Raw genomic sequence first — 16043 nt, forward strand, 5'->3', positions numbered from 1 at the left:
AATAACACATGCATGCACAAATCAAGAGGGCTTTATGTAGGGTTGTAATGGGGCTGAGGTAAAGGTATGGATGAATATGGAAGAGAAAGCTAAACACCCCAGAAATTTACAAAGAGCAAAAGTTAAGAACTAAACTAAGAATATAAAACAAATATAATGAAAAGATAGAAATAAACACAATTTTTTTTTTGTTTTTGTTTTTTTTTTTGTTTTTTGTTTTTTGTTTCGTTTTTTTTGTTTTTTTTGTTTTTTTTTTTTCAGTAAGTATAATACAGACAAAATATCCAGATGGTTACCCCACACTTAAACTTTGCACGTCTCGGGCAAACCCTCACACTTAAACAAAACACTACAGTAAAACCAATGCTCAGTAAATCTCCAGGGTGTGAAATTAATTAGTTTTTCACTTAGGCTTGTAATGTGGCTAAAAAAATAAAGGATATAAAGGCTCAAAGGAGCTTACCAAGGGACAATAATGCAAGGGATGACTATCTGGCTAAAGTGGGTAAAGAAAGAAATGAATGTCTCAATCATATTCATGCATGTAAGTGAAAAATGCAGTTTCAAAAAGAATCAGAGCAAGTTCTAAAGAACAAAGATCAAGAGAAGAAGCACACAAGAAAGAAAGCATGGCCAGAAGATATGCCATGTATACAGGCTCAAAACCTCACAAAGGTATACCAAATCATGCAATCGGCAGCACAATATCAAATAACAAGTAATGCAATCCAAGAATCAAGAACAAAGCCTAAACAGAAATTTCTATCAAACCCTGTGATTTAAGTATAATCCATGTATAACTCACTAATTACCAGAAAGAAGAGAAAAATCTACCTATGAAAGTCAAAAACTAAAAGAAAGAAAGGAAAAGAAAAATAAAAATGCAAATAACAGAAAGAAAAGAAAAAGAGGGAAGAGAACTCCCTGAACTCCCTATGGAGAATAAACAGCATCAAGTAGCTTGATTTCTTCCTCACTGGTTTAACACTTTCTTCAAGCAAAATGCGGTGCATGCACATGGAAGGGCTGATTTCCACATTATCTGCTAAAGTCCATCCAATTGCCTTCTTACTTTCTTTCAGCAATGTCAAAAGCTTTTCCTCCTGCTCAGGTATAAGGTTCTTGGCCACTATCACATGTAATTGTTCATTTTCCTCCAGATATGAATACTTCAGATGGTCAGGCAGAACCTTTAGTTCCAACTTAGGTGGCTGCTCAGTGGATGGGAGAAGTCTAGCGGGTGCAGGTTCTACAGAAAACACATTAACATCTATGTCTGCAATCAAATTCTCAGAAAAAGAATCATCAATAATTTCAACAGGAAATTCAAAATTCAACTTCAATGCAGAACCACTGTGCAAATCATCATTCAATGCATGATTAACATCAGAACAGCACACCGCTATCTCAGCACAAATAGTACAATTACTACTATCGGTACAACCACATGACAAATCAGAATCAAGGAATGATGATAATTCTGGAAATTCAGCAGTTAAGCCAGCAGATATATCATCAATCATTTCATCAATTACATCCATACAGAAAATCGAATGCTCTTCCCTAGGAAATTTCATGGCATCAAAGATATTAAAATTTACCATGCTATCACCAAATTCCATTGAAAGAGTACCAGCATGCACATCTATCTTAGTCCTAGCAGTTTTCATGAAAGGTCTACCAAGTATAATTGTACTACTAGGAATCTCACCCTCCATCCCTAAGACATAGAAATCAGCAGGAAAAATCAGATTGTTCACCCTAACTAATATATCTTCAACTACACCAGAAGGATGAACACTATTGTTGGCTAACTGAACAACAATACCAGTAGCACGCAAGGGACCAAGACCAAGAGACTTATACACACATTCAGGCATAACATTAATGGATGCTCCTAAGTCTAACATACAATCATGAAAAATAAAATTTCCAATAATGCAAGGGATAATAAATGTCCCTGGATCTTGGCACTTCTTAGGCATGGGCTGGATGAGTGCTGACACATTCTGGCTGACGCTGACTCGTTCATCTCCTTTCAGCCTCCTCTTGTTGGTGCACAACTCCTTCAGAAACATAGCAAATCTTGGAATTTGCTGAATCGCATCCAAGAGTGGGATATTGACCTCTACTTTTCTGAAGGTGTCAAGAATTTCTTTATCTTGAGCTTTTGCTGCTTGCTTTTTAGACTGAGTGGCTCTTTGAGGAAAAGGTAACAGGATGTGGACATCAGAAGTATCAGTATTCTGCTTCCTTGAACCAGTGTCACCTCCTTGAGATGACTCAACAGCAGATTGGTTTGGTTCCTCCAGTTGCTTGCCAGACCGCAGAGAGATGGCACTAACATTGCCGGTTCCCTTTGGATTTGGAACTGTCTGTGATGGAAGGGAGCTACCACTTGCTTGTTGATTCTGACTCATTGATGTTGCAAGTTGGCCAATCTGTGTTTGCAGATTCTGGATGGAAGACTCAGTTCTTTGTTGGAACTGCAGATTGTTAGTTGCCATTTGCTTCACTAAATCCTCCAAAGAAGGACCATTGCTACTGGCTTGCTGCTGCATTGGTGGCTGCTGCTGCATTGGCTGTGGAGGTGCTAATTGTTGAAAATTTTGCCTATACTGTGAAGGTGTAAACTGCTGCCTCTGCTGGAATGTGCACTTTGCTGGTTCTGATTCCAATTGAGATTTGGATGATTTTTCCAGCCAAGATTATATGTATTAGAGAAAGGATTGTTTTGCTGCTGCTGCTGCATCTGCTGGTATTGTGGCTTTACAGGAAAAACTGCAACAACAGACTGATCAACTTGGAAACCACTGTCTTATAGAGAAGGACAAGCATCTGTGGGGTGAAAAGGATCATAACAGATGCCACACATGTTGCTTATCTGTTGAGCAGAAGGTTGCACAGTCTGTGTCACTGCCAACTGCCTCACCATTGATGCCAACTCATCAAGTCTGCTCTCCATTCACTGGTTATTTGTGCTTGATGCTTCTGTTGCTGCCACTATTGGATTTTGCATTGGAGGAGCTTGCACTTGGAATACTGCACTGCTGTTTGCTGTAGTGCCAAATTGTTGAGCATTAGCCGCTATCTCAGCAATCAACTCTTTTGCCTCATCAGGTGTTTTATTTCCCAAGACTCCTCCACTAGCTGCATCTAAAAGGTTCCTATCCATAGGCAGCAACCCTTCATAGAAGTAAACAATCAGGAGATTGTCTGGAATCTGATGATGTGGACAGCTTGCACAAAGCCTTTTAAACCACTCCCAATACTCATGCATGTTCTCCCCATTAGCCTGCCTTATGCCACTGATCTCCTTTCTGATTGTGGTGGCCCTGGATGAAGGGAAGAATTTCTCCAGAAACAATCTTGACATATCATTCCAGCTTACAATGGAGGAAGGTGGCAAGTAGTACATGCAGTCCTTAGCTCCACTGTCCAGAGAGAAAGGAAAAGCACGCAGCTTGATTTGCTCCTCATCTACCCCAGTTGGCTTCATAGTGCTGCAGACTATATGAAATTCCTTCAGATGTTTGTGAGGATCCTCACCTGCAAGACCATGAAACTTGGAAAACAAGTGTATCAGTCCAGACTTAAGCTCAAAAGGTACAACAGGATTAGCATAACAAATACACAGGGCTGCTCATTATCAACATTAGGAGCAGCCAATTGCTTAAGTGTTCTATCACCCATGATTTCAGAATCAAAAAAACTACCAAACGAATAAACACTATGTAAAGGACTCGAACAAACAGACTCAACAGACTCGGACTCAGTAGACTCAGACTCTAAGGTATGCTCAGGAACAGCTCTACTGTAAGTCAACCTACGAGCTCTACTAGCAGCACACAATGATCTCTCTATCTCAGGGTCATATGCATATAAATCATCAACACTGGTGGTACTCCTAGTCATGTATCATAGGTAAAGGCATACAGCAGTAAAATCACAAAACATACGATAGGTCACAAAAAATTTCCGAAAATAGCAAACAAAAGCAAAAATAAATCTACGAAAAATACCAAATGACCTCAGAATGCTATGAGACCAACTCTCCTAAACTCTAAATGACCTTACAGACTCAAAAATCAAATAAAATTTTTTCAAAAAAATAAAATAAAATAGTAAACGAACGAATTCGGCGAAACTAGGGTCTGATAGCCCCACAACTTTTGACAAGGATGATCGTCTTCTTCAGGTCACCAATTTTCAGATCGATCAAAGTAAGTCGAACAAATCCAGAAATACCTGACACGTCCTGAAACGACAAAGAAACACCAAAACGGGTTAGTAAACGATATAATTTGGCAAAAATAAGGGCCACCTCATGCCCTTTTAGGGCATGATTTATGCTCAGAAGGTCAAATTCATTTCGGAATAGAACTCTTGAAGTCAATCTCTCAAACAGAAGTTTTACTGATTTCCCCAAATTTGCCCAAAACTACCCAAAACGTAAACCGTAATGCAGAAAACGCAAAAACTAAGAAAAGACGCGTGTGCAGAATCAAATTCCGATGCAGAATCAAAGGTGCAGAAATCGGAATCAGAAACACAAACGAGTGCAAACGCAGAAACAAGACAGATGCGTAAATTTTTTTTTTTAAGATTTTTTTTTTTTAGAAACAGAAACGAAAAATTAAAGAAAAAGAAGATAATCAAATTCAGAAAACGATTTTGACCGATGCAATTTCCCCGGCAACGGCGCCAAATTTGACACGAGCTACAGAACTCGCGCAAATTAAAAATTATTTTTTTATTAGGGTTCAGAAAATTTGTAGTAAAGTGGAAACCCTAAGTCGTCTCTCAAGGAAATTGTTTTGGTAAAAATCGCTTATGATGACAGAAAATTAAAAGGGGGGTTTTGGATTTTGATTGAATAATTAAAAAGGCAGAATATAAATTTGGAATAAAAATTCGTAATTAAAAATTAACCAACCTAAGGTTAGGATTCCATGAACGTCTTTCCTCGGATAAAAAGATATCAGAATCATGATTGATCGTCAATCGAATCAGAATCCTTATTTCCAATTGACAACCTCCTCTACGCGATCGCTTAACATTTGATCAAATACGGTGCTTCTACGCATACAATCGCAGAGTATCAACCCGTTTGATTTAAGGTCATAGGGTCAATTAATCTAACCATCAAATCTGATGATTAATCTCTTTCCATAATCGCAATCGCGAACCTCAGATTGAATATCCACGATCGCACGATATCAATCTGAGTTGGGAAAGGAAACGAAACTGATTTAAAATAAAGCGCAGACCCTCAAGACTAATCCATGGAATCCGTTACCCTTAGGTTGATTAAAAGGTTCTTAGCCTCGCATGGCTAAGGTAAACATGATTAAAATAAAATAAAAAGAAGAATAAGAAGAAAAAGATGAAGAACGCGAAGAACGCTCCAGAGAAAGTGCTTTGATCCCAAAATACGAAAATTCAGAATCCCTAAAATATTTCCTACTCTGCCGTCATATACCCCTACCCAAAGCGAGTTAGGGTTCAGTTCTGATCGGCCCATTTGTCTAAAATACGAAATAAAATAAATAAAATAAAATAAAACTAAAACTTGGCTTTGGGCCACTTAAGTAACTGAGTTTTAATTTAAATTACAAGTCCAATAATAAAATAAAACTTCAGCAAAACGCGTCCGACTTGGCGTAAGAAATCGACTAGCTTCCATTCCGAATTTGGCTTAGAACTCTTCATAATAATTGTAGCCCTCCGTGTTATCTGAAAAACCCAACAAGAACGGAGTCAATCCGACAACTGTGGACCGAGATATGGCCAAAATACAGAAGTAACGTAAAGCTGAAAAATTCTGACGAAAATAAATTAAAACCAATCAAAAACTAAAAATAAAGATTAACTCAAAACATCATTATTTTATTCAAATAAATCCTAAAAATACTAATCAAGAGTAACAAATAAGTGTAATAAAATATGAGTTATCAGCTGTCCAATTATTTTTCTAGAAACTGATTTTTTGTCTGTCACCAATCTGCCAAACGATATTTCTTATGATATCAAGCCAGATTTTACACAAGCCTCTCCAAAAATGTAAATCATAAGGTTTACTTATCATTTCTTTCGAAAGGTCTCTATTTCTGCCATACTTAGCTGAAAGGACTTGGGACCAAAGATGGGAAGGAAAATGAATTAGGCACCAGACATATTTATGCAAAGACGCTTCAGTCTGTTTTCTTAACTTGATGATGCCCAAACTTCCAAGGTTCTTTGGAAGGTTATGATGCTCCTAAGCTATTAAATGGTGTCTTCTTTGAGAGACTGAATCCCCCCAGATGAAATTCCTCTGAACTTTTTTAATTTCATCGCATATACCAACTAGAAGAAGGCTATTTTGCATATAGAACATAGGCATGACCGAGATAACAAACTTGGCTATGATGACTTTACTAGCCATATACAAACACTACTTTTTCCAATCTTGCAGCCTATTATTGACTCTGTCCCTAATATCTCCAGAACGCAATTTGTTATCTCTCACATGCTTAAGAGGTATCTACCTAGATTCTTAGTTTGCACAAAACCACTTTTCTCAACAATAGCATTAGCTAGATTAGCTAGAACAATTTTGGGAAAAAAAGATGCTAGACTTTAGATAGCTAACCTACCACTTTTCTCAACAATAGCAGCAGCTAAATTAGCTAGAACATTTTTAGAAAAAAAAAGATGCTAGATTTTAGATAGCTAACCTTTTAACCAGAAATTTCTTCTAAAGGAAGCTAAACAGTTCATGATAAATATCTATCTGAATCATCTGATCAATACTGACTTATGCAAAAATGCATTAAATATATGAATTACATACACATCACAAATAAATAAGAAAATTTTCAGAAAAGACAAACACAGAGTCAAATATCGCTCAATAAAGGACCGAGGGAATGTCCCACACCCAAAACCACTATTATCATAATTACTTTCCTTCTCGTCACTCTTGCGCTGATCTTTTTAATAGTCCACTCCAATTTTGTTAGACTCTTCCTTACATCTCATCATTATTTCCTTTCCCATTTTCCCTTTTATTTTTACATGTCATGCCTTTTAATCTTCTTTTTGACCATTATTGCCACCTATTTCCCTTTCCTTACACCCCAGAGCGTTGCTTTTGTTTTCTAAAATACTTAATTATGTATCTAACATCAACATTTAATGGTGGTGATAGATAAAAAATAATAAAATAAATCACAAGTATTATTTTTATGTAATATGGGCGTAGAAGTGGTAGGCTAACTAGTGTACAAAGTTTTAATTCCAAACATTTTCCATATAAAACAAGGAGAAGAGATTGATTTCTTAACAACAGCCTCAAGGATTTTAATCTCATTCATGGAACCAACCAAGAGCAATTTGGTCACCCAAAGAATCACCCATTGCTTGCTCAATATTATTTATGTCCTGCCCAAAAATTTATTTACAATTGCAAAACAATGAACCGATTGAAATATTTCAAAAAAAAAAAAAAGTTCACTCACCGTACGTAGCATTTGTTAGTTGAGCCGTCAAAATCTGATTCAATCTAGACGGTAAGAATTTAGAAAGCACAGTGCATTGTATAGAAGGGTAATTAAACACTTGAATATAAAATAATAGAAGAATAATATGTTGTGTATTGATCTGTGTCAGAGAGTTACAATATATAGAGACCTTAATGAGCTTAAGTGAAAGGCCCAAACCTAATCCTAATACAGTCAGAATATTTACGGATAAGACGGAATCCAATCATATCTAATCATATCATATCTAATATTCTAACACTCCCCCTCAAGCTGGTGCGTATATATTATGAGCACCAAGCTTGTTACAAATGTATTCAACCCGAGGACCTCTAAGAGCTTTAATGAAAACATCCGCTAGTTGATCAGAGGAGTTGACGAAAGCAGTCTTGATTTCTCCTGACTGAATCTTTTCTCGAATGAAGTGACAATCAATCTCTATATGTTTGGTCCTCTCATGAAAGACAAGATTAGAGGATATATGTAGCGCAGCTTGATTATCACAGATGAGTGTCATGGGTTGTTTCTGTTCACAAAGATGAAGCTCCTGAATCAACTGCTTTAACCAGACTAACTCACAGGTAGCATTTGCCATTGCACGATACTCAGCTTCTGCACTAGATCGAGCAACAACAGGTTGTTTCTTGCTCTTCCACGAAATTAAGTTTCCTCCAAAGAAGACACAATAGCCAGAAGTAGAGCGCCTGTCCGAGGGTGATCCTGCCCAATCAGCATCTGAATAACCACAAATTTATGTATTTCCCTGATCTGAATACAACAAACCTTTTCCTGGTGCTCCTTTGATGTATCGGAGGATCCTCACAGCAGCATCCCAATGTGAATCACAAGGGGAATCAAGAAACTCACTAGCCGTACTAACAACGAAAGAAATATTTGGCCTAGTCACAGTAAGATAGTTGAGCTTCCCAATTAGCCTCCGACAACGTCCAGGATCAGATAACGGCTCCCCCTGTCCGGGAAATAACTTGACATTAGGAGATGCTGCTGCCATTTAAAGATAAAATATAAAAGCCGTAAACGAAGGCAAACAATATCCAATCAAGAAGAACCACGCGTCTAAGGTCAGACCCACAGAGAAACAATCACAGATCCAGAAAGGGGAGGAGAAGGAGAGCTTCTCTGTCCAAGATCGGCCGGAAAAAGCCGCCGGAATAGTGCTCACGCGCCGGCAGAAGGTGGCGCGTGAAGCCCACGCGCAGAGAAGACAGGTGGCGCGTGACGGCGCGTGGGAGATGCGTTGCTGACCGGACCACCACAGACCTGGTCGCCGGGAAGAGAGGGTCCTGATCGAGTGAAGTTTGGTCGGAAAAGTCGCCGAAAAAAGTCTCCGGTTGCCTGAATAGCGATTCTGACGGCGGGCGGTGGTTCCGGTGGCCGTCGGAGGTGCTGACGCGTTTGGAAAAATCACTCAGAGGCTGTTTACAGCCCTAGAAGGCTTGCCGGAAGGACGCACGGCAAGAAAGAGGACTCCTAAGCAGTGGGCTTAGGTTTTAAAGCAAAAAAACAAGGTTTCTAAGCGGAAGCGAGGGTTCCCAGAACGAAAGAGCTCTGATACCAACTTGAATATAAAATAATAGAAGAATAATATGTTGTGTATTGATCTGTGTCAGAGAGTTACAATATATAGAGACCCTAATGGGCTTAAGTGAAAGGCCCAAACCTAACCCAAACCTAATCCTAATACAGTCAGAATACAGTCAGAATATTTACGGATAAGACGGAATCCAATCATATCTAATCATATCTAATCATATCATATCTAATATTCTAACAAACAATAACGGCCAACTTTTGCATTGTTAATTAATATTGTAACATCACCTAACAGTGGTTAATCTTAATTAGTGGAAGTAAATACTTGACTAATGTTAGCCTATGAATCACCGACACTTATGAATCACCGACACTTCAAAATTTCTGATGTGTCATGTCCGACACTTTCTGACACTCACCGACACTCCGACACTTTCCGACACTCAAATACTTGTTGCAAAGACTCAAAAAAGGTTCAAGTGTTGCATTTTGAGTTCCAACTATTAGATTTGTTATATCACCATTACTATTTTATTGAGTTTAATATAAATATTTGGGGTATCTTATATTTCTTTGCAAAATTGATGGGTATTATAAGTTTAGCTTTATTTTATTGTTAAATTATTGAATATTAAATATAATATATACTATATAAATTAAAAATATTATAATATCAAAACATGACCTAACGTGTCCAAATTTAACATTTTTTAAAATTAACGTGTCAAAATATCATGTCGTGTCGTATCCCGTGTCCTGTGTGTCGGTACAACATAGATGTTAGCCATATTCAAACATTAAAATCACTAGCTAGCAAATTTTGATACAATATTAATTTTAGCATTGGTGACAATAGAATAAAAAAAAACACTAGTGGAATTGTCAGTAGATACCTGCGCAGAGAATAAATAAGCAAAATCATCTAGTATTGAAAAAAATAAATAAAAAAAAGATACATACAGTGATCTAATTGTGATTTTGTGCTGGAGGTTCTTAAATCTCAGTTTGTTAAGACTTCTTCCAGCCAGATAAATACGAATATTTGATGATTCTGATCCAATTTCACACTGTTCAAATCCACCAGTTTTGCTTGTTCGTTGCTCATTGTAGCGTTTTAACAATTGACACCGTAATCATTAAAAACTACCATACAAGACGTAAAGTTCCAGCAAAGCGAAGTTTTGGATAATATCAATCCCCGCCCACGTGACTACTTTAACAGTTTTCTCATGGGTCAGTGCACATGTTGATGGGGCACACATCACCGTTTGTTTCTTTTACTTACATTGTACAATTTGTACTTCTCATGTTGTCTCCAACAAATATAACAAATATATATATATATCAATTATCTTTTGCGTAACTAGGGCACTGCTCAAACTTATATATCAACACACATTAGCCAATCAAGAAAAAGGAAAAAGAGATAGGTGGAGGCTTGCTCTAGGAAAGCTATTGGTATGTCACTAAGCATGTTGCACCCCAACTCAGAGAACTTGTGTTTAGAATCCTGATGCTTGGATTTGAGGTGCTCCTAAAACAAATCAATATTGATAAATTAAAGGAACGGCTAATTGGTGGGCCAATTCGGCAGATTAAGAACTATCAAGCGCACAATTATATAAGGGATTCTGCGGAATTTGAAATCTGTAACAAGCGAGTGCTGGTGAAAAAGTCAACTTTTTCAAGGACCAAAACTTATGCATACCAATAGATCCTGTTTTGGCAATCCGTAAGCATAAAGACTGCCATATCAGGTTATACATAATCAAGAAACTGCTAGAGTCGGTGACAAAACAAAGCATCATTCAAACGAACTGAATATGGGAAAAAGAAGTATCCTTTTAATTGACACAAGCTTGAGTCATTTTAGGTGTTTTACACAAAGTACGACCGATTGTACTTTGTATAAAATTGAAAAGTTGCTTTTTTTTTTCTCTCCAGTCACATCGCTGACGTGTAAAGTGAAAAATAGTAACTTTTCAGAATTACGCAGAGTACGACCGGTCGTACTCTGTGTAAATCACTAAAAGAACACAACTTGTGTCCTTTTGCGTCCTTTTGAATGATACACACTAAACCCACCGAACATATATCAAGTATTACCTCGAACTGATAAGTAGAACCTTCGCAGAAGATTGGTTAAGTTTTGCGCTTCCTAATAATCATTACAAGTTGATTCACCCATCCAATGAACTTTATGACTGGTTGATGCTCTAATAGATATATAGGATCAATGCATTTATTAATTTCAATTTTCAAACAGACCTTAAAATCTACATCCAGATCTTTTAAAATACAATAATTTGCTTGCTGACAGAAAAAATTTCCTCTTACATTACGTACCAGCAAGTGTACTGTTAGAAATAATATTAATTTATTATTATTAGAATAGTCTAGAATAGTCTAGATTGTGGGCTTGACCCATTAGGTCATCACATTAGGTCTTTTAGTCTCTATAAATAGAGAGCCTACAGACTTATATACTTGAATATACAATATATTTCAGATTCAATTTGGTATCAGAGCTCTCGATCTGAGGGTTCTGCTTCCGCATATATATCTTTTCCTTTCTTTTTACTGCCATGCATCATACCGGCAAACCTTTTTACCGCCGTGCATCATACCGGCAACCTTTTTCAACCCTCCGAACATTGTTAGACCCTTTTTCGATCTCAGATCGTCATCCTCCTTCATTATTTGACCGGAAAACACTATTCACATCGCCAGAAACACTATTCTGTCACTGTTCATCACTGTTCCAGCCACCTTTCCGGCGAGAAACCACGCGATCAGGATCCCCTCACGCCGACGACCATTTCTGTCCAAGACCCGTCCCAAACGGCCGCCGCACGCGCCTCCACGCGCCACCACAGTTGTCTGCGCGTGGGCCTCACGCGCCACCTCTCTCCGGCGCGTGGGCACTGTTCTGGCCACCTTTTCCGGTCAAACCAAGGCAGACAGGCTCGCCTCTGCCACCTCCTTCCAGATCCGGTGCCCGTTCGTTGTGGGTCTCTTCCGTTCGAGGATTTTCAGTGCAAAAGTCGCTACTTTGTTCCTTTTTCGCATGATTTTTACAGTTTTTGGTTGTCTGATCGCTGTTTCTGATGGAAGGAACCAGTAAACATTCTTCCGGCATCATTTCAAGTGCTATTCCATATATCACAACTCTGAAATTGACCGGATCTGCCACTTACAAGACCTGGTCTACCTCCGTTAAGATCTGGTTTACCGGTCAAGGCCATGACAAACATCTCACCACTAAGAAGACTGATATTTCCAAAGATCAGATGACTGAATGGGAGAAAGTTGATGCTCAGCTCCTCAGTATTCTTTGGCAATCCATTGATTCATCTCTTCTCAATATTTTCATTCCCTTTGAGACCTGCTATGATGTGTGGATGGAAGCCAAAAACCTCTACACCAATGATATTCAGCAACTTTATTCCATTGTCTCCCAGATGATGGATTTGCGCAAATCACCCGAAGCTCGTATGGAAGTTTATGTTGGTAAGATTCGTTCTTTGATGCAGGAATTTTTGGCTATGTTACCTCATGCTGCGGATGCTACAGTGTACAGGACGCAAGTGGAGCGTCTCTTTACGGTTGTGACTCTCTCTGGTCTCCCTGACGGATTAGAAAGTGTTCGTGAGAACATTCTAACCAGTACTGAGATTCCCAGCATATCCCAGACCTTTCAGCGCCTTCTGAATCTTCAAGATAAGGTGGCCCCCGCACACGTGCCAGCTACTGACTCTACTGCTCACATGTCTGATTCCGCTGCTTTAGTCTCTCGTGGTAATTGGAATAATGGTGGACGCGGTCGTGGTCGTGGCCGCGGACAAGGCGGTCGCGGGCCCATGACATCATATGGCCCAGGCGGGCGCGGACCGACGATGTCGTATGGACAGGGTGGCCGAGGACAAAGGCCTCGGTGTAATTATTGCCAAAATCTGGGCCACATTGAAGAACGTTGTTATAGAAAGTACCCTCACTTGAAGCCACCACATATGAACTTTGCTCAAACAGATGTTGTGCCGCCCTCTACCAGATCAGTGACTATTTCCGCTGCAGACTATGAGGCCCTTCTCCAGAAGAGTTCTTCTCAGTCACCTGCTCCAGATACTGGTAATCATGTTGCTTGTTTTTCTCAATCGTCTCTTGGACCCTGGATAATAGACTCAGGTGCTACTGATCATCTTTGTGGTAATAAGGATCTTTTTACTTCCCTTACCTTTTCTAATAATCTTCCCTCTGTTACTCTTGCTGATGGCACCAAAGCTCCTGCTCGTGGCATTGGGCAAGCCAAACCAACTCCATTCTTGACTTTAACCTCTGTTTATTACATCCCTGGCATTCCTTTTAATTTAATTTCTGTTACTCAATTGACCCATTCTCTTTCTTGCTCTATCACCTTTTCTAAACAGTTTTTTTCTATGCAGGATCCGGGTACGGGGAAGACGATTGGAGCGGGCGGTGAGTCACGAGGTCTCTACTATCTGCATGCACCCTCTGCTCCAGTTGCATGCTCTCTCACAGAGTCTCCTGAGCTTCTCCATAGCCGTCTGGGTCATCCAAGTCTCTTGAAGCTTCAGCATATGGTTCCTTTTTTGTCAGGTCTTAAGTCTTTGAATTGTCAGTCTTGTCAGCAGGGAAAGCATACTCGCTCTTCCTTTGCTAGTAGAGTCAATAAGAGAGCTGCTGCTCCCTTTTCTATTGTTCATTCTGATATTTGGGGTCCGAGTCGGACTATGTCAGTTTTGGGTTTTCAGTATTTTGTAACCTTTATTGATGATTTCTCCCGTTGCACTTGGGTTTATTTAATGAAAAATCGTTCTGAGTTATTTTCAATTTATCAAAAGTTTTGTGCAGAAATAAAAACTCAATTTGATGCTTCTATTCAAATCTTGCGCAGTGATAATGCAAAAGAGTATGTGTCTCTTGAATTTTCTATATTTCTGGATACACATGGGACGATACACCAGACTACTTGTCCCCATACTCCACAACAAAATGGAGTCGCTGAACGTAAAAATAGACATCTAGTTGAAACTGCACGTACTCTTCTCATTCATATGAACGTCCCACTCCGTTTTTGGGCAGATGCTATTATCACCTCATGTTTCCTTATCAACCGCATGCCCTCTTCTGTGCTAAATAATGATGTTCCCCACAGTATTTTGTTTTCCGGAGCACCTTCTTATCCTCTGCCTTTACATATTTTTGGTTGTACATGTTTTGTTCATGATCTTACTCCAGGTAAAGACAAGTTGACATCCAAGGCCTTCAAATGTATTTTCCTTGGGTATACCCATTTTCAAAAAGGGTATCGTTGCTATTCTCCTGATCTCAAGCGTTATATCGTTTCTGCTGATGTCACTTTCCTTTATCAACAACATTTTCACTCTACTCCGTCTCCAGTGTCACAAGTTGATCAGGTCCTTCCTGTTCCTTTTCTTGACTTGTCTTTACCAGCTGCAGGTGACCCTATTCCAGAGGAGCAACCAATTACCTCTATACCTGCAGATCGTCCTCTCCTCACATACCAGCGTCGTCAGCATGCACCTCCTCCGACTTTGCCTCTTGATGACTCATCGCCCTTTCCCGTCGGCTCTTCTCCTCCGGATCCTCCATCAGAGACTCCTCCCATTGCCCTTCGGAAAGGTATTCGATCCACTCGAAATCCTCATCCCATTTATTCTTTCTTGAGTTATGACAGACTTTCTTCACAACATTTTACTTTTGTTTCTAGTCTCTTTTTTGTTTCCATCCCTAAAACCACAGGTGAAGCACTATCTCATCCAGGGTGGCGCCAGGCGATGCTTGATGAAATGCAGGCACTTCACTTCAATGGCACTTGGGATCTTGTTCGTGCTCCTCCCGGGAAGTCTGTTGTTGGTTGTCGATGGGTGTTCACAGTTAAAGTTGGTCCTGATGGAACTGTTGATCGCCTTAAAGCTCGCTTAGTGGCCAAGGGATACACACAGATCTTTGGTCTTGATTATGGGGATACCTTTTCTCTTGTTGCTAAGATGGCTTATGTTCGCCTGTTTCTTGCCCTTGCCGCCATTCATCACTGGCCTCTTCTCCAACTTGATATTAAGAATGCTTTTCTACATGGTGACTTGCAGGAGGAAGTTTATATGGAGCAACCACCAGGTTTTGTTGCTCAGGGGGAGAGTTCTGGAATGATATGTAAACTTCAGAAATCTTTATATGGCCTGAAGCAATCTCCTCGGGCTTGGTTTAGCCGCTTTAGTTCAGTTGTTGAATCCTTTGGCTTAATCAGAAGCAAAGCCGATCATTCTGTCTTTTACCGACATAGCTCTTCTGGCCAGTGCGTTTATCTCCTAGTCTATGTTGATGACATTATCATTACAGGCAGTGATCAGACCGAGATTGATCAGTTGAAAGAGAATTTATTCAATCAATTTCAGACCAAAGATCTTGGCAGACTTCGATATTTCTTGGGGATCGAAGTTGCACAGTCTAGGCGGGACATTTCCATCTGTCAGAGGAAGTATGCACTGGATATCCTAGATGAGACTAGCATGTTAGGCTGTAAACCCATTGATACACCTATGGACCCCAATGTTAAGTTATTACCAGGACAGGGGGAGCCACTGCCAGATCCTAGTCGCTACCGCCGACTAGTTGAAAAATTGAATTATCTTATTGTGACAAGGCCAGATATCTCCTTCCCAGTGAGTGTTGCAAGTCAATTTCTTGATTCTCCCTGTGACTCCCATTGGGATGCAGTTATTAGAATTCTCCGATATATTAAAAAGGCGCCAAGAAGAGGAATAAAGGGAGTTCAGAGATCTCTAGTTATTCAGATGCTGACTGGGCAGGTTCTCCTTCAGATAGACGATCCACCTCAGGGTATTGTGTTCTCTTCGGAGGAAATTTGATCTCTTGGAAGAGTAAGAAGCAAACTGTGGTCGCCAGATCCAGTGCGGAGGCAGA

At 39.5% G+C, this 16043-nt stretch overlaps 1 protein-coding gene across 1 annotated transcript; it reads right to left on the reverse strand.

Moving 5' to 3' along the window:
* Positions 1-707: 707 nt before the first annotated feature.
* Positions 708-2965, reverse strand: LOC133296742 (uncharacterized). Its single transcript, XM_061495792.1, has 6 exons — positions 2933-2965; positions 2019-2375; positions 1634-1859; positions 1352-1480; positions 1073-1276; positions 708-772 (listed from the first exon to the last, which is right to left on the reverse strand). Exons 1-6 carry the CDS (start codon positions 2963-2965, stop codon positions 708-710), a joined length of 1014 nt encoding a protein of 337 aa, XP_061351776.1.
* Positions 2966-16043: the final 13078 nt, after the last annotated feature.

This window comes from Gastrolobium bilobum, unplaced genomic scaffold (assembly GCF_033153095.1).
Source record: "Gastrolobium bilobum isolate Gb01-03AN ecotype WA unplaced genomic scaffold, APGP_CSIRO_Gbil_v1 utg54768, whole genome shotgun sequence".
In the NCBI taxonomy this organism is placed as follows: Eukaryota; Viridiplantae; Streptophyta; class Magnoliopsida; order Fabales; family Fabaceae; genus Gastrolobium; species Gastrolobium bilobum.